General features: G+C 53.3%; 1 protein-coding gene across 1 annotated transcript in view; it reads left to right on the forward strand.

Annotated features, from left to right (window-relative positions):
• Positions 1-25,791, forward strand: part of PLXND1 (plexin D1) — a 61,009-nt gene extending 35,218 nt beyond the window's left edge. The window contains exons 10-37 of the mRNA XM_007956754.1: positions 1,486-1,590; positions 4,470-4,559; positions 4,779-4,872; positions 5,913-6,067; positions 6,902-7,053; positions 7,913-8,012; positions 8,104-8,243; positions 8,980-9,147; positions 9,247-9,337; positions 9,724-9,987; positions 10,080-10,229; positions 11,062-11,176; positions 13,290-13,397; positions 13,483-13,595; positions 14,533-14,637; positions 15,154-15,284; positions 15,671-15,869; positions 17,982-18,128; positions 18,303-18,459; positions 19,568-19,671; positions 19,757-19,820; positions 20,586-20,620; positions 20,866-20,970; positions 21,563-21,726; positions 22,841-22,988; positions 24,824-24,964; positions 25,369-25,443; positions 25,675-25,791. Of these exons, the coding sequence (XP_007954945.1) occupies positions 1,486-1,590; positions 4,470-4,559; positions 4,779-4,872; positions 5,913-6,067; positions 6,902-7,053; positions 7,913-8,012; positions 8,104-8,243; positions 8,980-9,147; positions 9,247-9,337; positions 9,724-9,987; positions 10,080-10,229; positions 11,062-11,176; positions 13,290-13,397; positions 13,483-13,595; positions 14,533-14,637; positions 15,154-15,284; positions 15,671-15,869; positions 17,982-18,128; positions 18,303-18,459; positions 19,568-19,671; positions 19,757-19,820; positions 20,586-20,620; positions 20,866-20,970; positions 21,563-21,726; positions 22,841-22,988; positions 24,824-24,964; positions 25,369-25,443; positions 25,675-25,791 (3,537 nt within the window). The remainder of the gene's footprint in view (positions 1-1,485; positions 1,591-4,469; positions 4,560-4,778; positions 4,873-5,912; positions 6,068-6,901; positions 7,054-7,912; positions 8,013-8,103; positions 8,244-8,979; positions 9,148-9,246; positions 9,338-9,723; positions 9,988-10,079; positions 10,230-11,061; positions 11,177-13,289; positions 13,398-13,482; positions 13,596-14,532; positions 14,638-15,153; positions 15,285-15,670; positions 15,870-17,981; positions 18,129-18,302; positions 18,460-19,567; positions 19,672-19,756; positions 19,821-20,585; positions 20,621-20,865; positions 20,971-21,562; positions 21,727-22,840; positions 22,989-24,823; positions 24,965-25,368; positions 25,444-25,674) is intronic.
• The last annotated feature ends 1,896 nt before the right edge of the window (positions 25,792-27,687 follow it).

A 27,687-nucleotide genomic window follows, 5' to 3' on the forward strand; every position in this document is an offset into this window, starting at 1 on the left:
TAGGCACTATGCTACCAGAGCTCCTTTATTGGCATTGGCATCCTTTAAAGTCCTGATTTTTATGCTGGGGTCCCTAAAAGGAATCAGTCCCTCTCTTGCCCTCAGGGATCCCCCATCTGGTCAGGAGGAAACAGAGAAGACCCCAGGAAGGGCTCCAAGAGCTATCCCTAGAGGCCTTTGACCCCAGCTGGGTGAGCTTAAGTGGACATGCTTGGCTCACTGAGTGTCTCCAGGCCTGTTTCCATCCTAAATCCTTCCCCAACAAGACTTGGGCAGGAGCAGGACAAAGCAGGAGGCCCCCTGTGCTGGAGAGTCATCAGCCCCTGTTATGGCTGCTCCTGGATGACCAACACCACCTGCTTGGGGCCCCAGAAGGTGAGACTTGGAGTGTGAGGAGGAGGAAGTGGCTCACCAGGGTCTGAAGGATCCTGGGCAAGTGGTGCTCCAGACTCCCAGCTCAGAGAGGCCACCAAGGTAGACAGACACAGCCCTGGCCCCCTGGTCTCTGCTCCTCTTCCTGGGCCTCAGTTTTCCCAGGTCCCTGGAGGTGGAAGTTCCCCAAGCATCTGTATTTTTACCTTTTCCACAAGTTCCTTCCAGGATCCCCAAACTTGGGGCCCGCTGACCATGGAGTTGGACAGATTGGGGTTCAAAGCCAAGCTCTATTCGCATGGGCTATGAACTTGGATTTTTTTACCTCTCTGAGCCTCAGTTTCTTTTTTTCCCTTTTTTGTTTTGTAGTAGACCCCTCCCCTGGGCCTCAGTGATTCCACTTCCAACCTGGAACCATGAAGTATATGTGCTCGTCCTCTCAGTATCTGGGACCTGGACCCTCCACTCAGGGCCTGTGACTCACACCAGGGTGGTTAGGGATGGAATGTCCACCAAGAGGGTCTGTTGGAACCATGGCCCCTTTAATGTCCTCCTGGCATCCCCAGCCCTCACAGCCTTGTCCCCATAGACCGTTCAGGAGCTTGGGCTTTCTTTTTTTCTGAATCACTTCATGTGTATCAGACTGAAACCAACGTTGCAGAGATGGGCAGAGTCTAGGGGAGTGGATACAGCTCTTCATATGTAGTTGGGACAGGTGAGGCCCAGAGGTAGGGAGGGGAGCCAGGCCTCAGACTCAGGCCTCCCTGCTCCTCTGAGAGGTGCTGTGGAGCAGTGATGGAGTGTCCCTGCTCCACCACTGGGCAGGTGATTGCAGCTCTCTGTGCCTCAGTCTCCTTATCTATAAAATGGGGTCAGGAAAACCTGCTCATGGGGTCGCCATGAGCATCAGATGAGAGAGTGAATGGAATGCACTGGGCAGGGTGCCCTTGGAGGTGGTTGCTGTTGTGAATTTATTCTTGTGTTTTCTCACTACACAGGCTGGTTGGTGGCTCTCTGGGGAGCCAGGATTGCATGAGGTAGGCTGAGTGGCAGAGAATCCTCTTGCCTGTCCTCTAAAATGTCTGGCTTCCCTCCTCTCATTTCTGCCTACAGAGCCCTCAGGACTGCCCCCAGATCCTGCCCTCATCCCTGGCACCCGTCCCCACGGGTGGCTCCCAGAACATCCTGGTACCTCTGGCCAATGCCTCTTTCTTCCAAGTAAGTGTGAGTCAGGCCAGGCTGGAGATGGGCAGAGGGCAGGCTGCCCATGGCCACCATGGCCCAAGATGAGGAATGTGCCCTGTGTTTCTCTGCTGTGTTGGCCTACAATGTCAGTCTGGGCTGTTTTTCATTGTCTGAGTGTCAGGTTCTGACTGAGGAAGCCCTGTTTGGAGGAATGGAAGATGGACACAGCCTGGTGAGGGCAGGGGCTGTAGAAGGCTTAGAGAGTGAGGGCCAGGCCAGTGGTTTTGGAGGGAAACCATGGCCAGGACCTACTGAGTCAGCTGTGTCAAAGTTTAAATAGTGAAATGCTTTGGTCAGAACCCTGAGAAGTCTCCACCTCTAAATTGGTCCCTCCTTGTAGAGCAGGGGCTCCCAGCTCCCTTCCCCAATGCCAGGGCCCATGGGAAGGTATTGTCCCTGTGGTACCTCATCCTGACCTGACCCCAGGATGAATTGTGACCCTGAACCCCATCCCTGGCTGGGCTCCACCTCCCCAGTTTATGGTTGCCATATCTTCCTTGGAGAGAGAACCCCTTTGCCACACTGCATTGCCCAGATGGGAAAAACGAGGCCCAGATAGAGGAAGGTGATGACTTTGGTCACAAAACATGGACCCACCCACTCTCACTCTGGACTTCCAGTGCAGTGCTTCTCCCTGAAACCAGCCCCCACCTGGTGGGGCTCAGGGAGGGAAAGCAGCCCCTTTCTGGGTCCCTCCTGGAGAAGCGTCCTGGGTGGGAAGTGTTGACGAGTCTTGGAAGCATGCCAGCCACCCTCTCCCCAGCTCTTGGGGACTCACCATCTGTCGCTTCGCTTCCATGCTTCCACGGAGGAGCTGTCACACGTGGGGGCCACGTGCAGGGCATCTGGGATGTGTCAGGAGCTGCAGGGCTGGGCTGCATCATGCCACCTCAGTGCTGGGTGGAGCTAATGAAGGCAGGGGAGAGGGACCCTGCCCTCAGCCCTCTACACTTCCATAATGGTCAGGGTGGGAGCCTTCCAGGCTGAAGGACCTAGGCAATTGTGAAGGGCAGTTTTGCTGCCCTGGGCTCCAGGAGCCTCACTGTGGAGTCCAGAGCCCTGGATTTGTTTTCAACTGATTCCTTCCAGCTGTGTAACTGTAGGCCTCCATTGCCCCTGTTTGCTGTATGAGCAATAGTCCCTGCCCTTCTGCCTCCCAAGCCTGCTTCAAGAACACCCAGGACAGACTAGGGAGGAAGGGCTCAAGGGCAGACAAGGTCCCCTGCCTGGGCTCTGCAGCAGCCCTGTTTGCTGAACCTACACTCTGAGGGCCCCAGGTTGGGCTGGGCCCAGTGTCCTGTGATAACTGAGGTGGGCTTACCGCCCAGTTCAGCATGGCAGAGGCCAGAATGATTGTTTGAGTCTGCAGCAGCCAGTTTCCTGTGTTAGCTTTGGAGCTGGGACCCTCCTGGAGGGTAAGTTGGGGTGGGGGTAGGGATGGAGACAGACCTTTCTTCTTTTTGGGGTGTCACATCTGCCAACAACAGACACATGAACAGGAAGTCCTGCCATGCGGCTGACTGGGGGCTTGGCCTCATCAGCATGAAACCAGAGTTTGCTCATTCAGCAAATATTTATTGATGTGGCTCCCAGGCCAAGGGCAAGATGAGACTGGAGAATCAGGCCCTGTTTACTCATGTAGCAAACATTTGTTGAGCACCTCCTGCATACTAATAACATTGAGCACATATTAAGTACCTACTGTGTGCAATCCAAGAGCCCTAGTGGCACATTGGTTAATGCACTTGGCTGCTAACCAAAAGGTTGGTGTTATGCACCCACCAGCTGCTCCACAGAAGAAAGATGTGGCAATCTTCTTCTGTAAAAATTTTCAGCTTTGGAATCTCCATGGGGCAGTTCTTTGACCTGTAGGGTCGCTATGAGTCAGAATTAACTTGACAGCAGTGGGTAAGTGTACAGTTTACTAAAGATACATGATCTCTACTTTCCCCAGAAACCCTGTAGGGTAGGAAAACTTATTCCCAGTGTACGAGGTAAGAAAACAAAGGCTCAGAGGGGAGGAGTGACTTATACAAGGTCACACAGCTAGAAAGTAGTAGAGATAGGATTTGAAACCAAGGATGTGTGACATAGAACCTGAGCTCTTCCAGTTGCCTTCTGCTGCTTTAGGGGTGTCAGAGGGGCCCAAGGCCCAGCTGGAGGCCTCCCCAGTGAGTGGAGAGATAGAGAATAAAGTTAGTGCTTAAACAAACATTTGGAGCTTAAATAAAGGGCCCCCAGAACATGGCCAAGGTATTCACTGCTGAATGAATTAATGAAGTAAAGTGAGAGAAGCCCCTTAATTGGAAGGAAGGGTTTGGGAAGGCTTTGGAACATGGGATACTTGAGCTGGATCTTAAAGTCTGTGTTGGATTTTGCTGGGTGGTGAAAAGGCTGGAGGAATGGACTTGGGCACAGGCCTACAGGCTAGAGAGTCTGCAGTGTTAAAGAGTGTTCTGGGTTGATTGGGACACATAGGTGGAAGATATTAGGGTTCAAAAAGCAGGTGGAGTCTCACTGGACTGAACATTGAATGTTGATCTTGCTAAGGAGTTGGGACTTTATGAACCGAGTCAGAGGTCTCTGGTTTGGCTGTCAGGGGACATTGGATAGGCTCTTAGTGGTGCATAGAATATGCAGCCATGTTCTGGGTGTTCATGCACTCCTTGTCTCTCTCAAACACTGGAACTGGAGGCTAGGAAGGGCATGCTTGGGGAGGACACAATCTAAGCAAAGGCCTGGAGATAGGACCAAACCTACCTTGTGGGGCAGCAGCCTATGATATCCTGATCTAACTAGAGGACAGTGGGCACTGGCCTTGCCCTCCTCAGCCCCTGCCTCATTTCTCACAGGGCACAGCCCTAGAGTGTAGCTTTGGGCCAGAAGAGATCTTTGAGGCCATATGGGTGAATGAATCAACCGTACGCTGCAACCAAGTGGTGGTGAGTGATGTGGCTCCAATGGAGGGCAGGGGGAGGCCTGCACAAGTCTAGTTGCCGTACCCTTTCCTCCACACCTCACCTCTCTACTGTTAGCCTTCTGGTTCCCCACATCCAACAGCCCTGCCCTTGCCTTTCTCCATGACAACCCCCACTACCACCTCCAGGGGAGACGTATGCACCACCCATTCCCCCTTCATAATCTTTTCCATTCTTTTGTAGCTGCACACAACCCAGAAGAGCCAGGTGTTTCCACTCAGCCTTCAGCTAAAGGGACAGCCAACCCGATTCCTGGACAGCCTGGACCCCATGACAGGTGGGAGCGCCCATCCTCCCCACACACACCAGCCTCAGCCATGGGGTACTCAGCCACAGTGGGTGGGGTTCACACACAGGCAGACAGCCTACCCCATTGTTCACCAGAATGCACTCACCCTCATATCCTGCCCTGACGTTCTGTGCCTGGTCACTCCTTCAGCACTAGAGAAAGAGCTGTGAAGTAGATGAACAAAATCCATGCCCTGTGGATGTTACCATGCAGATGGCTGTGCAACTTTGGGCAACTTGCTTACTCTCTCTGAGCCTCACTGTCCCTCTCTAAAATGAGGGCTTTGTGAGGATTTGATAGATGATGCACACAAGTTCTTGAGAACAATGTCTGGGGGCATAACAACACCCCGATAACAGTGGTGGTACTCACTGCTGTCATTTTATCTTTATTCTCTAAGGGTCTGTCTGTTCATGCCTGTTTTAGACCAACCTAGTGGACATGGGGCCCCTGAAACCCAGAGGTGACCCCCACACTCACTTGGCTATCTCCTTATCATGAGGGCCTTGAGGATCTAGGAGGCCGCAGAGAAAAGTCTAGGACTGGCCACCACAAGGCCTGCATTGCAGTGTGGTTCTCCAGCACCCCTGAACCCCCTGAGGGGCAGGTGGACCCTCCTGGCCTCACACCTAATCAGGCTTGGGTGTAAATCCTAGCTCTGCCACTCACCGGCTATGTGACTTTAGGCAAGTCCCTCTTGCTCTCTGAGCTTCAGTCTCTTATTATATATAAAATGGTGGTAATAGCCAGGTCACACTTCATAGAATCACAGTGAGGGTGATGGCATTGAATGAGGCTGGGACTGCACTGGGGCCTCAGGGAGACATGAGAAGTGCTAAGACCACTGACCTCTAGGAAGTGGGTATTGTTACTCACAGGATCCTGACCCTCAGAGACAGAGTCTGCTTCTGGGTGGGACACACACTGAAGGGGTGCAGCCCTGGTAGGGCCTGGAGGCTGTTGAGGCAATAGTGGGAACAGGGTACCCCAAGAGTGAGATTGACCCACCAACCCTGTGTCTCCCCAAGTCGAGGTCTATAACTGCGCCATGGGCAGCCCCGACTGTTCCCAGTGCCTGGGCCGTGAGGACCTGGGCCACCTCTGTGTGTGGAGTGATGGCTGCCACCTGCGGGAGTCCCTGAAGCCTCTACCTGGCTCTTGCCCTGCCCCAGAGATCCACATGGTAAGCATGCCCCATAGGGCACTCATGTACTCGCATACCTACATACATCTGCACATGCCTTGCAACCCCAATGAGCACCTGCATCCTTTGGTGCTTGCAGATATGTGCTCCTACTCACCTAGACATGGACCTGTACTGTCACCTATGAGCATCTATTGGGTGCTGGGCCCCAGGGTGCTGGAGAAGCTGCCATGAACAAAGTGCCCTACTCTCATGGAGCTAACATGTTAGTGGGGGAGACAGACAGATGATAAGTGGAAAAAGAAATAAATTATATATAGAAGGTGGTAAGTGGTATGGCTCCATGGGAGATAGATGTGGCAGTCTGCTTCCATAAATATTACAGCCTTGAAAACTATAAGCCAGACTGAAAGTCACTGGTTTTTGTAGTGAGGTCAGGGAACTTTGCTAACATGATGATAATTGAGGCCACCAGTAACTACCAAGGCTTAGTTTTAATTAAGGCAAAAATCTCAATGAAGGATTCTGATTGGCTTAGCTGGGATCAAGTGCCCAGCCTAGCCTAACCAACTACAGCCAGAGGGTGCAGGATCATGGAGTCAGACATGGCCACTGGGAGCTGACCTGATGTCACCCTTATTGGTGTTGACTCTGTCATATGCCTCATGTCCCCATATGCTCAGACCCATGTGGGTGCAATAATGTATATATAAACATCATCTTGCACCCACACCAATCTGCCAGATGGCCAGAACTCTCCCAGCCTCCAGATCCTTCTCTACGCCATGGGTCTGCCCTGCTCTGCATCTCCCTGGTGCAAGAGACAGAGGGCCCAGCCTCAACCGATTTGCCTGTCTCTCTGGTTGCTGGCAGATTGAGCCCCTGAGTGGCCCCCTGGATGGTGGGACCCTGCTGACCATCCATGGCAGGAACCTGGGCCGGCGGCTGAAGGATGTGGCCCATGGTGTGTGGATTGGTGGTGTGGCCTGTGAGCCACTGGCTGACAGATACACGGTGTCTGAGGAGTGAGTAGCGGGCAGTGCTTCATGCTATTCTCGGGGCACTCTTGTGTCTGTCTTTTTTCTTCACCCTCTTTCCATCCCACCATCCATGGCACCTGGCTGGTCCCTATAAGTTGCTTGCTCACACTGCTAGGGTTCCCAGACTTTGCTTATGCCCTTCCCATCCCCATCATGCTCTTTCTGCTTGGAGTCTCCTTATCCTTCAAGGTCCAGATCCAATGCCCACTCCTCCAGGAAGCCCTCCCAACTTCCCCTAAACATGTCCTTCTTCCACATAACCCTGTTCTGATGAAAAAAATCAGTAGTTCGAAATGAAAATTTGCAGGCTGCTGGTGTAATGTGAAGATCTGGGTCTGTAATCTCCAGGCCAGGCCCAGAGGGGCTTGCTTGTGAGCAAGGAAAGAGCTGGATTTTAGGAGGCCTTAGTCAAGCTTGCAGAGAAGGCCATCACTGTACCAGCCCAGCAGATGTTCTCATGATCAGAGAGCTTTAAAGTGTCTCAATAGACCATCTCATCCAACTGTTTTGTCTTATAGTTACAGAATTGTGGGAAAGCTATGGTAGTAGGTGGTCCTAGGAAAACCTTGGCATGGGGCAGGGAGGGGGAACTTGGGTGCTCAGGGTGAGTATTTACCAATGGATAGGGATTTGCTTCAATATTATAACAACTGGTAATGCCATGAAGTGTCCCAGCTGAGTGCTAGTCCTATCTAAGAGTAGGGGGTGGGCCAAGTATGAGAATAAGGTGTATATACACCATGGGCTAGGACGAGAGCTCAGAGCTGTGGTTTATTCAAAGGAGAAATCAGGGTAGCCCATGGGGTCTGCTGGCAGCTCCCTTGATCCAACCTACCTCCCACAGGATTGTGTGTGCCACAGGACCAGCTCCGGGGCCCTTCTCGGACGTGGTGATGGTGAATGCCTCCAAGGAAGGCCGGTCAAGGGAACGCTTCTCGTACGTGGTAAGGGCAGCCACATCTCCATTTGCCCACCCCTGCCAGTCACACCCCGGTGGCTGGGTCAAATCTGACTGCCTGTCTGCCTGCCCCACAGCTACCCCTGGTCCACTCCCTGGAGCCTGCCATGGGCCCCAAGGCAGGGGGCACTAGGATCACCATCCATGGGAGCCACCTTGACGTGGGCTCCGAGCTCCAGGTCCTGGTCAACGATACCGAGCTCTGCACAGACCTTGTGTAAGGCCTGGGCCCAGCCCCTCTTTCTGACCCAGAGAAATCCATGGGGGTGAGGTGTGATGTCCTTGCACCTAATATCACTTGGGTCCTCATTGGCTGTGTCCCCACAGCCAAGCCCTTTCCCTTCTCTGAGCCTCAATTTCCATTATCTGGTCAGAACATTGCCTGAGTTGTGGGAAGTGCTCTGTGCGCTACCAGTATACAGTAGGTGTTCTGTAAATGATGGTAACAATGACCCAGACTGTGATCAGTGGCTGGAGTTTGGTCTAGAGTTTTTTGGTGGAATACTTATATCTTTATTTTGCACCTACTGTGTACTGGACCCCGCTGATGGGCATTGCTGGGGACACTAGGATGAGCCCAGTGAAGTTTCAGCCCTCTGGGGAAGGGCAAAGCCATTCACTGGAAATAGGAACATCCAGTGGGGCCAGGACTGGGGAAGAAGTCAGGGCTTTCGGGGCTCTGGGAGAGAGCCTTCACCAGGGGTAGGGTTAGGAGGGGAGCCCTGGGAGGGTTTCTGGGAGGTTATGGGACAAGCAGAATTGAAATATAGGGACAGGGTTCAGAGGGGAGAGGGAACGTGTGTGGCAGTGGAACAGAAACATGGTTGGGAAGTAAAGGCTTTCTGTTGAGGGCACGGAGGAGACTGAGGACATGGTGGGGTGCTGAGTAGAGGGCACCAGGCGGGCCAAGCAGGAGGGAGGCGAAGCCTGCCAATGCCACTACCCGTCCCTAGGCGTGCAGCCACCAGCATCTCCTGCACTGTGCCAGGTGGGGCCCTGCCCATTCCTGTGCCTGTATGCGTGCGCTTTGAGCACCAGGGCTGCACACGGGGCAACCTCATCTTCCGGTACATGCAGAACCCAGTCATCACTGCTATCAGCCCCCGCCGCAGCCCAGTCAGGTGAGACGCCCGCCTGCCTGCCTGCCCGGCCCCACTTGGGCCTTGCCCCACCCCCACCCCTGGGCTGCAGCCAGGCTAATGGGCCTGCTCCCCTCACAGTGGTGGCAGGACCATCACAGTGGCTGGTGAGAGGTTCCACATGGTACAGAACGTGTCCATGGCGGTACATCACATCGGCCGTGAGCCCACGGTAAGGGATCCAGGCTTGAGGGGTGGCAGGTCGGGCCAGGGCTGCGAGCAACCTGACTTAACAGGGTTCACTCCCATTGCATCTCTCCCTATCTCTGTTCTTCTCTGTCTCTGTTTCTCTGTCTATCTCTGCCTTCCATCTCTCCTTATCTCTCTGTATCTCTCCCTATCTCTTTTTATCTCTGTATCTCTCCCTGTCTCTTTGTCTCTCCTTGTCTCTGTCCTCTTTCCTTATCTCTCCCTACTTCTCTTCTTCTCCCCGTTTTAATCCATCTTTCTCTCTTTCTCTCTGTCTCCTTAAACCTCAATCTCTCCTATCTCTTCATGTCCTCTATCTACTCCCTCACCTTCCCACTCCCACCTTGGCCCCTGCCCTTCCCCTGCCAGCTCTGCAAGGTTCTCAACTCCACCCTCATCACCTGCCCGTCCCCGGGGGCCCTGAGCAATGCATCGGCACCAGTGGACTTTTTCATCAATGGGCGAGTCTATGCAGACGAGGCAGCTGTGGCCGAGGAGCTGCTGGACCCTGAGGAGGCACAACGAGGCAGCAGGTTCCACCTGGACTACCTCCCTGACCCACAGTTCTCCACGGCCAAGAGGGAGAAGTGGATCAAGCATCACCCTGGGGAGCCTCTTACCCTGGTCATCCATGTGAGTGTGGCAAGTGCCAGTGTTGGGTCTAGGCTCAGCCCATGAACCTCATGAATGTGCTCCCTATGAACTGCTACACTCTGTGCCCACAGAAGGAACAAGATAGCCTGGGACTTGAGAGCCATGAGTATCGAGTCAAGATAGGTCAAGTGGCCTGTGACATCCAGATCGTCTCCGATAGAGTTATCCACTGCTCAGTCAATGAGTCCCTGGGTGCCACTGAGGGCCAGCTGCCTATCACAGTGAGTGGATGGTGCTGGAGGAGGGGTGGGCCTGGCTCCAGCAGTACCTCACTGACCAAGCCTTGAACTCTGTACTTCAGAACTGGAGCATTTTCATGCTCAGTAGCTTAGGCAAGCAAAAACAGCAGAACTTTACATCCCCATATAATAGTCGAGAAACCTGAGAGCTAAGAGCTTAGAGACCTTCTCAAGGCCACCGATGGGCCCTATCTGGGCCTGATGGGGCTGGGCTTTCAGAAACTGTAAGAAGTTGCCCCAATTCCACTTGGAACTCTAACCAGAGACGTGGCTGCCAGTCACCATGGAGAGTTGTGGTGGGGCAGGGAGAGCAGGGACTGGAAGAGAGGAGAGGGGCCCCAGAGAGTGGATTTTTTTCTTGCATACCTCGCAGGCAGCATATGCCACCCCAGCACAGCTCTGACTGAGGGAAAGCTCATTTCGCCCCTACCCATTGGTGGTTCTGCCCTCTGATCCTCAGACTGCCTGCTCCCCAAGACCCAGAATGGCCCTACAGATACTTTGGGACTACGGCTGGGACCCATGAACTGCCCTGCTTCTGGTACTTCCACCACTCCCCCAGGCTGTAATAAAAACCACAGCCTCTGTATTGATTCTTGCCTCTGCTCCAGGCCTGGTACTAGGGGCTTGATAAGAATCATCTCAATTAACCTTCACATCATCCTCTGGAGATGGGTGTGGTTGTCTGTGGGTTGTAGATGTATATCAGAGGCTCAGAGAGGTTAGGCACTTTGCCCAAGGCCACCCAGCTGGTGAGGAGAGGACCCATAGCATTAGTTGAGGGAAGCTACTACTCTCTCTCCCTGCTCTGCAGATTCAGGTGGGGAACTTCAACCAGACCATTGCCACACTGCAGCTGGGGGGCAGTGAGACCGCCATCATCGTGTCCATCGTCATCTGCAGCGTCCTACTGCTGCTGTCTGTCGTTGGTAAGGAGCCCTAGCCCATGTGGAGAACAGACCCTGCTCCTTCTTGCCTGGCCGTTCGAGGACTGGCACTTGGAGAAGAGAAGACATGATAGGAAAGGCTTGGAAACAAATCAGGCACACAGGGCAGGGGGAGAGGTGTACCTTGGCTACAGCATTGTAGATGAGAGAAGGGAAATGTTGGGGGATATGCTAGGCCCAAGGAGCTCTGGTGGCACAATGCCTAAGGCATTTGACTGCTAACCAGGAGGTTGGCAGTTCAAACTCACCAAACACTCCACAGAAGAAAGATGGGGCAATCTACTTCTGTGAAGATTTACCACCTTGGAAACCCATTGGGGACTGCTATGAGTTGGAATCGACTTGATGGCAGTGAGTTTGGGTTTTTGTTGTTGTTGTTTACTCTGGGCCCAGGCAATGCACCCTGAATGCCGCTGGCACAACAGTTTAGAACCTTGTTCTCCAGTCAGTAGGGAGCTGTGAAGGCATCTGAGAAGGGCTTTTTAGGGACGATTAACCCACAAGTCTGGTGAGCTACACCTGTATTCAAATAGTGATTATAAAAGTACTGTTATTCAATGTAGTGAAGGAACTGGACCCATCATACACTGTTGGTAGTATTGTAAAATGGTGCAGCTGCTGTGGAAAACTGTATGGCAGTTCCTCAAAATGTTAAACATAGAGTTACCATATGATCCAGCAATTCCACTCCTAGATTTATACCCAAGAGAAATGAAAAAATATGTCTACACAAAGATTTGTGCAGAAATGTTCATAGCAGCATTATTCACAAGAGCCAAAAGGTGGACACAACCCAAGTGTCCATCAACTGATGAATGAATGAACAGAAGGTGGTCGATCCATGCATACGATGGAATATTACTCAGCAGTAAGAGGAATAAGCACTGACACGTGTTACAGCATCAATGAACCTTGAGAGCATCGTGCCAAGTGAAAGAAGCCAGTCACAAAAGATCACACGTATTGTATGATTCTTTTTATATGACATGTCCAGAATAGGCAAATTCATTGAGTCAGAAAGTAGATTAGTGGTCTCCAGGGGCCAGGGAAGCAGGAGAAGAGCGAGTGATGCTAATGGGTGTGGAGGCAGAGAAGATGTCCTAAAATTAGATAGTGGTGATGGTTGTACAACCCTGTGAATTATACTAAAAACTATTAAATTGTACACTTTAAGTGGATGAATAATCTTGTATGTGAATTACATCTCAATAAAGCTGCTTAAAAAATTAATATATTCAAAGTAAACAATTTTAAGGAAAAAAAAGAGGAAGACACTAAAAGGAAAAAATTACCCATTACTTCAACATTATCCATTACTGCAACACCCTGCATATTTTAGTATATCTCCTTTTAGTCTGTTTTCTGAACAGCTAAATTTTAGGTGTATGTGTGTGTATACATACACGGAGCCCTAGTGATGCAGTGATTAAGCACTCGGCTGCTAACTGAAAGGTCAGTGGTTCGAACTCACCAGCCACTCTGTGGAAAGATGTAGCAATCTGCTTCTGTAAAGATTTGTAGCTTTGGAACCCTATGGGACAGTTCTACTCTGTCCTATGGGGTTGCTATTAATAGGAATAAATTCAATGACAATGGGGAATGGGTGTGTATGTATGTACACAAACACCTGTGTGTGTGTGTGTGTGTGTGTATCCACCAAAAGGATCGTACATAATACTGCTTTGTCATCAGCTTTTAAGTATCTTAGTTTACAAGTAACACTTGGTCATTATAAAAAGAACAGAAAATGCTAAAAAGCAGAAAGAAAAGAGAAATCACCCATAATTCCCTCACCAAGGGAAAATCACCATCAACCCCTGTTTAAAACACATACAGGCAATGGAAGTCAAGCATTATTCGTTACTGGTTGGTCCAGGCTCTTCTTGCCCAGGTTCTGCTCTAGGAGTTTTTAGCCCACAGAGGACAGGACAATTGCAGGGCTAAGGGTGCTAGGGGTCTTCCTGCCCAGAAGAGGTGGAGCCTGAGGCCAGAAGGCAGGACTTGTCCACTGAGGCCTGGGCCCTGCACACAGCAGGTGCCAATACTTGCTTTCCAAAGGGTTTTGTGGCCTGACCCACCTCCCTGCCGCCCGCAGCCCTGTTCGTCTTCTGTACCAAGAGCCGCCGTGCTGAACGCTACTGGCAGAAGACACTGCTGCAGATGGAGGAGATGGAGTCTCAGATCCGTGAGGAGATCCGCAAAGGTAGCAGGTGGGGACCGTGGACCTCAGCCCTCTCATCTGAAGAATGGGCTCATGGTCCACTCACAGCTGCCTGCTTGCCCACCAGGCTTCGCTGAGCTGCAGACAGACATGACGGACCTGACCAAAGAGCTGAACCGGAGCCAGGGCATCCCCTTCTTGGAGTACAAGCACTTTGTGACCCGCACCTTCTTCCCCAAGGTCAGCCCGTGTGGCCACCTCAGACACCACCACCTCTCTGGGCTGTGCAGATGGGGAGATGTGGCAAGTCCATCATGGACCCCCTCAAGCAGTGTGAAACCTGCTCATCTGCCCATGGCAGCCCTGGCCACCCATGCTGTCCTGCCAAGGAAGGTGCCCAGTTCCTCCCTCACTCTAATTGACTAGTCACTTGATCCATAAGGAGCCAGGCCATCCCCCACTGTCCTGAGTTGCTAGGCCTGCCTCTTCCCATGCTGAGATGAAGAGCAGGACATCTGGGACTCCATTCCCCCTCCTTTGCCCACTGGACTTGCCCCATGACTCCTCTTGCCATCCCAGGAGCTGCTGCCTACCCTGCCCCCACCTTCCTTGATCTGTCCAGGCATTTATGCCAGTGGCCAGTACCCTCCCTTTTGCCCTGTCTACATGGTTCTCCACGCAGCAGCCAAAGTAAGTCCATATTTGACCTTATCACTTTCATGAAAACAAAACTCCCCAGTGGCTCTTCCTGGCTTCAGGATAAAGTCCAGTCTCCAACATGCAGTCCTTTGTGATAGGGTCCCTGCTGGCCTATCTGCCTCAGTTTCCCCCTTTCCACACTGAGCTAATCTGCTTCCTCGTAAGCCTAGTGCCTTCTTGCATTGCCACCTTTGCTTGTGCTATACATTTGCCTGTGACCGCCTCCAGGAAGCCCTCTGTGATACCCCAACCCCTTTCCCTGGGCTTGGCCCACTGCCTCTTACACTCCTTTATGTGGGGTTATTTGTATGTCAGTTTCCCCAGCAACCCTTCGTGAGTGGGGCTGACACTCTCCCAAGGACCCAGCAGAGGCCACTGGGCCAGTCCAGGCCAGTAACCCTTTGTTGAGTGACTCTTGCCTGCCAGAGTAAGGGGCATCTCTACTCCCACTGAGGCACTGGGGGTCTCGCCTCTGCAGTGTTCATCCCTTTATGAAGAGCGTTATATACTGCCTTCCCAGACCCTCAACTCCCAGGGCAGCTCCCCGGTGCAGGAGACTCACCCACTGCTTGGAGAGTGGAAGGTGAGTGCCCCCCCCCACACACACATAAACAGACACCCTGGGCTGCCTCAGGCCAACCCTGCCCTGCTCTGGGCCCCCCACCTTTCAGCTCACCTGATCCATTGATCCCCAGCATGGGGGACTGGGAGACACCCACCACTATAAGGCAGTGAGCCCTCCATTCCGGGAAGCATTTAAGCAGCCCCACAGGATGTCACAAGTACTGACCTCCAGGCCATGTAAAGATGAGGGAGGGTTGGGCTTCTTATACACCCTGTTCCACCTGCTGCTTAGAGAATGGAAGGTGAGAGGGTCCCACACACTGGGATACTGTGCCACTTCCAGGCATCCTTGCCCCTCTCTAGGCCCCACTTTTCAACTCAGCTGTCATTTTTCCCAGTCATAGTAAGCTAAGAGGCATCTCCCATTGTAAGGTAGTGGGTTCCACGTCCCAGGAGGCATTCCAGGAGCCATTCAGTGCTGACCCCTAAGCCAGGCTGAGAGATGGACCTCACTCCATTCTAACTGTGTCTGCAGATCCCTGAGAGCTGCCGACCCAACATGGAAGAGGGGATCAGCCTGTTCTCCTCACTGCTCAACAACAAGCACTTCCTCATTGTCTTTGTCCATGCACTGGAGCAGCAGAAGGACTTTGCGGTGCTCGACAGGTCAGGCTGTGAGAGTCTCTGGGGGATGGGGTGGGGGCCTGTCCAAGCCCCCACAGCTGGGCTCTTGGGTTTGCCTGGCAGATCACCCCCCTCTGCCATATTCAAAACTGGGGCAGTTTGTAAATCACTGTGTTCTCTGTGCCCACTGGGAATCCCCCCAGCATCAGGCCCAGGGTCCTGGTATTCTGTGGCTCCGGAGACCCCCAGACCACCTTCTTCCTGGCCTAGATCCTCAGGATGGGGGCTCATGGGCATGGCTGTTGCTGTGGGAGTCAGAAAGGTGGCCTGTTTGCCAGGAGCGATGCACACAATCACTCAGCATTCCCTTGCCATGCAGCCCCCTATCCCAGGGAGCAAGGTCGTGCTGAGGTGGCATGCCCCTGCAGGTGTAGCCTGGCCTCTCTGCTGACTGTGGCACTGCATGGTAAGCTCGAGTACTACACGAGCATCATGAAGGAGCTGCTAGTGGACCTCATTGACGCTTCGGCTGCCAAGAACCCCAAGCTCATGCTGCGACGCACCGAGTCTGTGGTCGAGAAGATGCTCACTAACTGGATGTCTATCTGCATGTATAGCTGTCTGCGGGTGAGCCTGCCCACCTGGCTCTGTGCCAGACACAGGAAACCACATGCAGAGCAATCACAGTCGCCACCCCCCCCCAAGCCTTTCTTAGAGAGCTCCAATTCCATTTTGTCCTCACACCAACCCACCAGAGATGGCAGGTGCCTTGCACATACCTTTTGTACAAATGTGGAGAGAGAAGCTGAGACAGGGACCAAGGCAGGCCTTTAGCTCTGCTTTCCTCCTTGGCTCAGAGCCTGAGGCCCAGAGGATCCACTATACAGACGGGAAAACTGAGGCTCAGAGAGAACCTGGCTCTAAGCAAGGGCTCTAAGCAGGGTTGGAGCAGAACAGAGTCAGAGTCGGGGGGCCTTATCCCTGCAGGTCATCTATTCAGTCATCAAACTGTCTGGTATGTCTTTGGGTTTTAGAGATAAATCAGACCTGGACTCAGCCCTTGAGACACCTCTGTCTTTAAGGGAGACAGATGTGGTAACTGAAATTAAAATACATACAGTAGAGCTCAACCAATGAAGCCCTCACCCACAGTAACTAGAGTGACAAGCCTGAGGATGAGAACGTTTCCAGGCCTCTTGCTCTGTGCACTTACTTTGGAGGATTGTAGGTAGCTTTCTGGAGCAGGTGACCTCTGCAACCTGAGGCATGAGCCAGGTGACATGTTGGGTAGGACAAGTATCTGGGCACTGGTCACAGCATGGGCAAGGCTGGGAGGAGGGAATGTTCATGAAAAGACCTGAAGGGGCCCAGTGGAGCTGAAGGGTGGTGTGTGAATCCAGGGAATTTGCATTCGGCCAGAAGTGCCCCAATCAGTTTTTCTGCAGAACAAAAGTTGCTCAGTCCACCTACCTGTGGAGACACAGGTCAGGGAGTCGTCTGGGATTATGGGAGGAAGACAAAGCCTGACTAGAGCCCAGAGCTAGGACCTCAGCCATCCTGGACTTGAGTTCTGTATTTGACACAAACCACCTCTGTGGTGCTGGGTGAGCCATTGCCCTCTCTGGGCCTTGGTTTCCTTCTCCATTACATGGGTTTCTGTCCCTAAGCCTGGGGCTCAGGAGAGTCCAGGTAGCCTGTGCCACCCCATAGATCCTCCTGGGGGAAGCAGGAACATGGGGCAGAACAGAACCTAAGCCAGCAAAATAGCACAATTGGGTGGGGCCATTGGGTCACCCTGACCTCCTGCTGGCTTCCTCATCAGTGGTCCTCCTGCTGGGCCATCAGGGAGGACCAGGCTGAGGCAGGGACCTCAGGGACATCCACTGGACCCAGCTCCCTGACCTCCTTTTCGTGTGGCCCCAGCCAAGCCTTCCCTTTCTGAGCCTCCACTCCCTCCTTCAGATAATTGAGGATTAAAGGCTCCAACCCCTTCAACCTGGAGGGTTGGAGTGGGGAGAAGGGCTGGCCTGCTGCCTTCCCCATTTGTGCCAGATCTTCCTGGTACCATTATATACTTCATGTTTTCTTTAAATCACCTCATTGGTTTTACTTAACTTTCCACCAAAATAGAACACCTAGTCACTTGCCATAACAATGACCATGAACTTAGCTCAAGGCTACAGATGGCAGCTGAGCCCTTTGTTGGCTGTGTGCTCTTTGTGAAACAGGGAGATTGGCAAGAGCAGGGTTTTTGAGGCCCCAGCCCAGCCTGACAATACGCCACGTCAATCAGAAGGTGACATGGGTTTGAGGCCACATCTGTTCCGGTTCCACCTAAACTCCTGCTGAGAGGCACCTGTATAATAGAATTCCAGGCTTGGGAGTCAGCGAGTCCTGGTTCGAGTCCAGCTGGGTGACCCTAGGCAGGTTGCTTAGCCTCTCTGAGCCTCCACATTGCTGTTTACACAAAGAGGATGACAGCTTATATCAAGAAAGGTTGTCGGGATGATTACATGAATGCACCTCCCACAACAGGTGGTGTTTAATAAACATGAGCTTAGAATCCTGGGAGACAATCCTGGAGGGGTGGCAGTGTTGAGGACAGGGAACCAAATAGGCTGCTATGGAAGTGTTGGCCAGAAGAAGGCTCCTTCCCCAGCATTCCAGGTGGGGGGGGCCACACCACAGCCGAAGGCTGGGGAGCTGTAATCAGTCCTTGACAAACCCATGCCACCCCAGGAGACAGTCGGGGAGCCGTTCTTCCTGCTCCTGTGCGCCATCAAGCAGCAGATCAACAAGGGTTCCATTGATGCCATCACGGGCAAGGCTCGCTACACACTCAACGAGGAGTGGCTGCTGCGGGAGAACATCGAGGCCAAGCCCCGGGTGAGCCCTGGTGGGTGAGTGGGGGTGCAGGGCAGGGACTGGCCCTTGGAGTGGCTGAGAGGGACCTAACTCCTGCCTCCCTAGGCAGGTCCTGAGCAGGCCTAAGCCTCAGTCTTCAGTTGGGGTGGGGGAGGGATGGTGAGTCTCTGACCCTGTCACACCCTCTCTCCGCAGAACCTGAATGTGTCCTTCCAGGGCTGCGGCATGGACTCACTGAGCGTGCGGGCCATGGACACTGACACACTGACACAGGTGAAAGAGAAGATCCTGGAGGCCTTTTGCAAGAACGTGCCCTATTCCCAGTGGCCTCGCGCAGAGGATGTTGACCTCGGTGAGCAGGGGCTGAAGTGGTACCTGTCTTGATTAAAATATTCCTTTAACTCAGAAAATACACATTAGTAGTGGCACTGGGAACACTGAGATGACTTGGAGGAGGTCTCCATCAGCCAGCAGCTCTTACTCTGGTGGGGAGACAGATCCTGCACCATATGAGCAAGCTGTGATCCACAGCAAAAAGTGTTCAGGAAAAGCCTCCCAAAGGAAGGGGCTTTGAAGTTTGAAAGATGCATCAAGATTTTGAGGCCAAGGAGCAGAGAGCATTTATTTCTGTGATCACAGCCTTTTCTGAGCACTTACTCTGTGTCAACGAGTCCTGGTGGTACAGTGGTTAAATCATTCAGCTGCAAACCAAGAGGTTAGCAGTTTGAACCCACCAGCTACTCCACAGGAGAAAGATGTGGCAGTCTGCTTCTGTAAAGATTACAGCCTTGGAAACCCTATGGGGTAGTTCTATACTGCCCTTACAGGGTTGCTATGAGTTGGAATCTACTCAAGGCAATGGGTTTGGTTTTGGTTTTACTGTGTCAACCCTATTCTAGGCACAGGGGCTATAATGGTGATTAGGCAGGCAGAGCAGTGATTTCCCAGGGATGTCAGGCAACTAACTGGGGCTGGGGCTGGGGCACCGGGGGTAGGATGGGGTAGGACATGAGATAGGCAGGTGTTTGATCGCCTGAGCCAAGAAGGGCAGAGTTGAGCACTTGGGCTCTACCCTGGGGACAGTGGGTAGCCATGGAAGGTGCATGAGCCCTTATCTCATCAGCAATAATCCTATTAACAACCCTCAGGATGAGGACATTGGCAGAGCTCCTGCTCTGTGCCAGCCACATATTGGGCACCTTGGCACCCTCACTTCATGCCCAAGAACCACTCCCCATCTAGCTCTTTTTCCTCCTCCCCATTTTACACATGAGGACATAGAGGTTCAGAGAGAGGTGGGCTTGCCCCAGATTCCACAGAGAGAGCAAGAGGACTCTCTTTCACTGTTTGGCCCATGTGGTCCCTGCCCCTAGGGCCCTGTCCTCCTTGGCTAAGGCCTTTTCCCCCTCTGCTTGGGTCCCTGCCTCTGGTCCTGACACCCCCAGCTCCTTGCCCCACAGAGTGGTTCGCCTCGAGCACACAGAGCTACGTCCTGCGGGACCTGGACGACACCTCGGTTGTGGAGGATGGCCGCAAGAAGCTCAATACACTGGCCCACTACAAGGTGGAACCCCCAACCCCACCTGTCCCTAACACTCCTTCCCACCCTGACCTCTGACCTCTGACCTTGGCCTTTCCCCTCTTGTCAGATCCCTGAAGGTGCCTCCTTGGCCATGAGCCTCACAGACAAGAAGGACAACACCCTGGGCCGAGGTAGCACTGGTGGGCATAGGGAGGGTGTCTAGGCTGATGTGGGGAGCACTCCACCCCAAGCCTGGCCCCTTTGGAGCAGCCCCAATGTGGAAACTGAGGGTCCAAGAGGGCAGGGCTGGGCCATGACTATTGCCTCTTTGATGAGGGCAGGGCCAGTCCAGCCCCTTCTGACCTCATATAGTTTGGGCAGGGCCTGCCACTGGATCTTCTCAAGCTGGTTTCCTGTGGGCAGCCAGAGGGAGGCTTCAGGAGGGTGGGATGCAGTTCCAGGAGGGTCTGGACTAGAGTGCTTACCTCAAGCCCTGCATCCCCACACTCAGATACTCCAGCCCTAGCTACCTGGTGCCCAGACCTAGGAGCCAGGCTCCTCTGGGTCTCCAGGTCCCCTCCTGAGGTTGGGAGTAGGGTCTTGGGTTTTTCCCAGCAGGCTCTGAGGTTGGCAGGAGCTCTGGGCTGGGGGTGAGTGGGCGAGAGGCGTGCACCTGCCCCATCTGGTGGTCTCTCCATGCCTCTCTTTCTCTGTTTCTCATCATTCCCCGCTCTCTCTGTGTATCTCACTCTCCATTTCATCTGTGTCTTCTGTCTCATTCTGTGTACTTCTGAATCTCTCTGTCTCAGTCTCTCAGTGTCTCTGTCTCCCTGTCCCTCCCTCTCTGCATCATTATCTGTTTCTCTCCATTTCTGCTCTTCACTCTCTCTCTGATTGGGTGTCCCTCTTCTCTCCTCTCTCTTATTTATTTATTGTATGTGTGTTTCCTCTTGCAGTGAAAGACTTGGACACGGAGAAATATTTCCATTTGGTGAGTGCCTGGCCGTAGCCCTGGGGAGCCAGCCCCTCAGTGGGTGTGGCCTCGGCCTTCTGCCACCCTGGGCCTCTGGGAAAAGTACTCCCAGGCCTGGAGAGGCTAGGGTGGGGAGCAGGGATAGGACCCAGAGTCAGGAGGTGCCACACCCCTCATGTAAGGCGTGCACAGAGCCAGGCGCCCATGGGTACAGGGCGGGCCCTCCATGGGACAGACCAGGACTGACCACTGCTTGGCTCCAGGTACTGCCCACGGACGAGCTGGCTGAGCCCAAGAAGTCCCACCGGCAGAGCCACCGCAAGAAGGTGCTGCCTGAGATCTACTTGACCCGCCTGCTGTCCACCAAGGTGGGGCCCCACCTCTGTCTCCCCTGTGGGCTCTGTGAGGTAGGATGAAGGCTGATGCTCCTGTGGGCCAGCTGTGTGCACATACTTGCAGGAGGTCTGAGTTCTTCCTGTTACCTCTCTGGGGCCTACAGACCCCCAGGGCAAGAAGCTGAAGGTCTTGGGTCCTACCTGCGGAAGGCCAAGAGCTTTTGACTTGCTCACAGTGATAAAATATTTGTGAGAGATGTCTATATTAGCTCTTGTAATCAAAAGGGAAATGAGGCCCAGCAGAGTGCAGTGACACCCCAAAGTCATTCAACTCACATGGCAGAGTCAGCAGCACCACAGGACCCCCCTCTCAGCTCTCCCACTGCCCTGCTCTATTCCCCTGTATCTTGTTTAGTTCTTTCAAGGCCCCTGTGAGGTGTGTTTCACAAACCCATTTCAAAGATGAGAAAACTGAGACCCAGAGAGGTTATATGACCACCCAATGGCACAGAACTTCCCCATTCACCTTCCCAAGTACCAAGGCCCTCCCAGGAGCTGCCAGAGGTGCCCACTCACCCTCTATACTCAGCCCTGGGCTGATGGTGGCTATGCCACTCTCCTGCAGGGCACGCTGCAGAAGTTTCTGGATGACCTGTTCAAGGCCATTCTGAGCATTCGCGAGGACAAGCCCCCACTGGCCGTCAAGTACTTCTTTGACTTCCTGGAGGAGCAGGCTGAAAAGAGGGGTATCTCGGACCCAGATACCTTGCACATCTGGAAGACTAACAGGTGATAGGCGGGTGGGGTGGGTAAGAAAGCAGGGAAGGCCATACAGGTGTCACTCTGTCACTGGGGGCAGCTGCAGCATGGTACTCAAAGGCTGGCTTCCATTCATGTTCTGCCACTTTCCAGCTGTGTGGCCTTGGGTGCATAACTTAACCCCCTGTGCTTCAGTTTCCCCAGTTGTAAAAACCAAGGCAATGAAAATAACCCACCATACATAAGAGTATTAATCAGAAGAGCTCCTGGCACCCAGTGAGCTATAAGTGTTTCCCCTTACCTCATGTCCCTCTGCCCCTCTTGGGGGGGCACGGTCAGCTCCATTTTATAGATGACACTGAGGCTTACAGAGAAGAAGCACCTGACCAAGCTCACATGACCCTTGTGGAGGAAGAGCCAGGGTCATATCTGATTCCTACACCCACTTCTTAGTCTTCCTTTGAGGCACGTCTTCACGTTTTGGGTTCACAAACCCAATAAGTGGTGAATGTTTTTGCCTGACCTCAGAAAAGATGCCCACAGACCCAGAAGTTTATGTGCAATTGCAGGGGCTTTTTAGAGCTCTCAGAGCCATACATTTTGGGCTGCCAAGTCGCTAGGTGGCCCTGAGTGGGTGGAGGGTCACCACTCTTCTCTGTCCTCTGAAGAGAAGGCAAAGGATTCAGCCCCTCCACAGCACTAATGATAGACTTCCTGCCGTGCATGTGTGAGAAAGCTGGAGGAGGAGCCAGTGCTGCCCCGGCAGGCGGGTGGGGGTGCTTCTAATGAGAACCAGGGCCTGGCTTGAGGCTTCTTAGTGAGAGGCGTGGAGGCTCTGAGGGGGGCAGCAGTGCTGGAGGGACACAAGCCCCCATGCCCTAGCGAGGCCCCTCAGCTCCTGCCCCAGCCCCCTGCCCTGCTCCAAGCAGGAAACCTGCTCCCAGCGCCCCCTCCACCTGGCTGGCCAGGGACTGTCATCAACCCCACTTGTGACTGAGCCACTGAGGTTCCAGAGATGCCATCTTGTAACAGGCTCCACCTACCTGGAGGGCCTGGCTGCCTCCCTCACTGTAATGTCCTAGTACACTGTTCCCTGCTCCAGCCTTGATGCAGCTCACACTGCCTCTGCTGACCCATCCCACAGCCTTCCTCTCCGATTCTGGGTAAACATCCTGAAGAACCCCCAGTTTGTCTTTGACATCGACAAGACAGACCACATCGACGCTTGCCTCTCGGTCATCGCTCAGGCCTTCATTGATGCCTGCTCCATCTCTGACTTGCAGCTGGGCAAGGTGAGCTGTGTCCTGGGTGGGCAGGGCCCAGTGTTGGGGTCAGAGTGGATGCTGACCAACCCTCCCCCAGCTCTGGGAGAAGTGGGATGCATGGGGTCATCCCAGATGGAGAAAGACACCCAAAAACCGGCAGCTAGAATCAGAAAATGAATTGCTGAAGACCAGGTTCACCTGCCTTGGGTGTGTCCAGCACCAGCTCCAAACATGTAGGCTACTGACCAGGCCAGGACAGACAGTGTGAATGTGGAAATCCTGTCTGGTCAGGTGCAAGCATGGTCCGAGAATGAGACCCAGCCCCGGGCAACACCCCTGATGATCAAGGCACCCATGAGAATAAGGCATTCAGTGAAGGATGGGCCAAGAAGGAAAACAAGTGACTAGGACCCAGGTCCTGACCTCTGAGAGACAGCTGTGTGAGGGGAGAGAATCCAGCTAGCCTTAGAGGGTGGGGAGGAGGGAACGGCATTTCTGTTCCCTGCAGAGGGAATAGCATGGGCCAAGGCTGGGAGTCCTGGAGGAGCACTGGTTGCTATGGGTGTTACAGGAGATTAAATGAGGTTGTATATGTAGACCTGAGGGCCATGGTAGTACAGTGGTAGAACTCTCACCTTCCATGCAGGAGAACTGGGTTCAATTCCCAAACAGTGCATATCATGTGTAGCCACCATCTGTCTATTAGGGGAGATTTGCATGTTGCTAAGGAGCTCTGGTAGCATAGTGGCTAAGGCACTTGACTGCTAACCAGATGGCTGGTGGTTCAAATCTGCCAGCCACTCCTCAGAAGGAAGATGGGGCAATCTACTTCCGTAGTGATACTGCCTCGGAAACCCAAGGAGGAGTCGCTATGAGTCAGGTCCGACTTGACGGCACATAACAACAACAACATCATTCTGAATGGGTTTCAGTGAACCTTCCAGACTCAGTGAGACCAGGAAGAAAGGCCTGGAGATTTACTTCCAAAAACTCAGCCAGTGAAAGCCCTGCGGATCACACTGGTTCAATCTGCAAGTGATCATGAGGAGGTTGCAGGACCAGACAGTGCTTTGTTCTGTTGTCTATGGGGTTGCCATGAGTTGGGGACCAACTCAACAGTAAGTCTCAGCAACAACATGTAGACCTGTCATTAAAGGATTTGGGGGTTGCACACGGCCCTGCATTTTAGCCTGTGAATTTCTGAGACAGGTCTGCAAGAGATGGAAAATACCACCACTTTTCACTTACTAGTGGCTAAGACACTTGCCTGCTAACCAGACGGCTGGCGGTTCAAACCCACCAGCCACTCCTCGGAAGGAAGGTTGGGCAATCCTACTTCCGTAGTGATACTGCCTCGGAAACCCAAGGAGGGGTCGCTATGAGTCGGGGCCGACTCGACGGCACATAACAACAACAACAACAACATCTCAGAAGGCAGATGTCCGTGACACAGCACTGGGAGTGTCCTTGGCACATTTTGCTTTCGGGCCTTGGGAACATGTGGTGGGAAAAATTCCACTGAGCCAGCAGTCAGGCTTCCAGAAAGTCTTAGCCACTAAGACCCATGGCCCCAAGCAAGGGTGTAAACCAAGCTGCCAGTGTGAGGCCAAGAGCTCGTACAAAACCCATGCACTTTACCCCAAAGGAGGAGATGGAACCAGGCAAGGATAGGTGGAAAGGACAGTGGAGGGAAGGTGGTGACAATCCCCTGGGGATACTTGGGGACAAGACTGCTCAGTCCTCAAGACCCCAGTGATGCAGTTCATACATGGCTATAGGTAGGGACAAGGGCTCATCCAGAAAAAGGTGAAGTCTGTCCACATTCCTCCAGCCATATGACTCCCTTACTCCTTTCTGCTTAGGACTCACCGACCAACAAGCTCCTCTACGCCAAGGAGATCCCTGAATACCGGAAAATTGTGCAGCACTACTACAAGCAGATCCATGACATGACACCGCTCAGCGAGCAGGAGATGAACGCCCACCTGGCCGAGGAGTCTCGGGTATGCTGCACAGGCGGGGCCTGGGATGAGGGGGTGGGGGAGCTGGTACCCTGCACACGCATGGGGTTGATACTAAACAGGCAGGACCTGGGGGCCTGAGGGCATTCAGGGGTGCCCCATCTTGCCCCCGGGCAACCTCATCGAGGAACTTTCCTCCAGAGATGAGAGCGGCAGGCTCAGGAGAGAGCTCTGGGAGTGGAGAGGAGATTTGAATTCAGGCTCCCAGAGTCACCTTTATCTGCACAACTTGTGGGGCCTGCTCACTGAACTGTAACGTGAAGGGTGCTATCAGAAGTGGAGGATTTACCTTGGACCCACCAGCTGGTCTGGGTTGGGACTATGTCCTGTTTTGACAGTTGGGTTAACCAGTTCCCTTCCCCCTCTTGCCTCCTCTTTGCTCTTAGAAATACCAGAATGAGTTCAACACCAATGTGGCCATGGCAGAGATCTATAAATATGCCAAGAGGTACCGCTCACAGGTGAGTGCCTACCAAGTGAGGCCCAGGCCTCAGGGCCATGGCTGCCTCACATCTGTGCTGCTCAGGCCCCTTCTGATAAGAGAAAGGGAAGGAGAGCTTTGCACTGAAATGAGACATTTATGCCCAAGGGGCTGGGCCACAAGTGGAAGGAACGTAGGCCTTGTGTCTCCCTCCAAGATCTAGGGAGGGGACTTCCTGGGGCCCTGGGCTGATCCCTCTGCTACCCTTCAGATCATGACCGCCCTGGAGGCAAACCCGGCAGCTAGGAGGACGCAGCTGCAGCACAAGTTTGAACAAGTGGTGGCTTTGATGGAGGACAACATCTATGAGTGCTACAGTGAGGCCTGAGGCAGTGGCGCTGGGGAGATACTGCATGAGGCCCTCAGATCTTTTCTGTTCCCTGTGCCCCAGCTCAGGCTGGGAAGTGACTGAGAGAAGATGGCTGGGGGTGCAAGGGGCCTCTCTGAGCCAGGCAGAGGAGCCTCCAGCCCTGGTCCCTTGGGCATCTCCCTCCCCTCCTGCCTGCCCCCAGACCTAATCTCTGGGTAGGGGCCTTGAATGCTGCAGCAAGTCCCTGGTCAGGCCCCTTCCACCAAACGCAGCCTGGACTGTCTGCCCACTAGCTCACAAGAGCCAAATACCAAGAAGGCCCCACCCCACAGGACAGTGCAGTACAAATGGGGCAGAAGAGGCCACTGGGCCCAAGGCTACCTACCAGAAACACTACCTCATGCAAACTGGTGGAGGGAAGGCCTCCTTGAACCAGCCCTGATTGGTCTCTACTTGACCCACCAAAAAGTGCTCTCTGCTTCCCTTCACCAGAGAGGATCCTTGCAGACCATCCCAAGCAGTGTCAAGTTTGGGTTCTTCCAGTGACAGTTTGTTGAGGGGGCAGTGCCCCACGGGCTGCTCTATGGGCTCGGGGGCAGAGGTGGGAACAAAGGCATTTGGGATGTCCGAGGGAGGGGGCTGAGGAAGAGAGGACAAGTGCTGGGGAGCTCCTGGTCTTGGGGGGTGGGGAGAGGGATTAAGATGCATCAAGGCTGTAGCTGGGCTACTTGATCTTGCTGGAAGTGTTTCTAAAGATAGCACCACTTTTTGTTGTTTTTTTAAAAAAGCTTTTATATATTAAAGAACGTATCATGCGCCAACTGTGAATAGCTGCTGCTTGTGCAGAGGACCTGGGGAGGGGTCCTGAGGGGCTCCCAGCACAACACTGGAAAGGACTGTTCCAGAGAGCAAGGCAGACCTGGCTGAGGCTCCCCAACACCCTGAAAAACTGCCCCTTCTTTCCCTGCCAGGAGTGACTCTCTGCAGCTCCCTCACTGCAGGGACTGGCTTGGAACCCACAGGGGGGCTGGGCTGGAGGGGCTGGCCAGGACTCTCTGGAACCTTCTTTGTAATAAAAGCCTGATGGGAAATCTGCTGTGGGCTCCAGCCTTTATCCTGAGAGGGGGCATACGGGCCAGTTGGAGTGGGGGGTAGTCTTTGCCACTATGCTTTTAACAGAAGGGAAGGAGGGAGGTCACCCTGGGCTGGACTCCTGCCTGGACACATTCCCTGGGAGGTTTGGGCAGGTACCTCCTCGGCTTTGAGAAGGCATCGGCAACGAGAGGATTAAGTGAGGGCCACAGCCGGCATTCACTGGGCTTCAAGAGCACCCCAGAACCTCCAAGAGGATGTTGCAGCTGCTGTGTGCCACCTACCCCGTGGGTGGGCCTTGGCGCTATTAGATAATGTAATCTTTATAACATAGAGGAATATAATGTTAGCTGCTGTCAAGTCATCTCCAACTCACAGTAATCCCACGCACAAAGGAACGAAACAGTACTCAGTCCTGCACCATCCCTGTGACTGGTTTCAGGTCAGACCGCTGTGATCCATAGGTTTTCACTGGCTAATTCTCTGAAGTAGATTGCCAGATCTTTCTTCGTAGCCCATCTTAGCCTGGAAGCTCCACTGAAACCTGTTCAGCTTCATAGCAACACACAAACCTCCACTGACAGACAGGTGATAGCTGCACATGAGGTGTATTGGCCAGGAATCGAACCCTGAGCTGCATGGGAGGCAAGAATTTTACCACTGAACCACCATTGCCCCCAGAGGAGTGTGATATTAGCCCCATTTTACGATATAGAAACTGAGTCTTGGTATGATGGAGGAGTTTCATATGGCCAAGCAGGTTGCATGGTCCCACTCAATCCTTTGTGCCATACTTCTAGATCAGTCTCCTACAACAACTGC

This window comes from Orycteropus afer, unplaced genomic scaffold (genome assembly GCF_000298275.1).
Source record: "Orycteropus afer afer isolate SDZICR_OR568_19922 unplaced genomic scaffold, OryAfe1.0 scaffold00661, whole genome shotgun sequence".
Classification (NCBI taxonomy): domain Eukaryota; kingdom Metazoa; phylum Chordata; class Mammalia; order Tubulidentata; family Orycteropodidae; genus Orycteropus; species Orycteropus afer.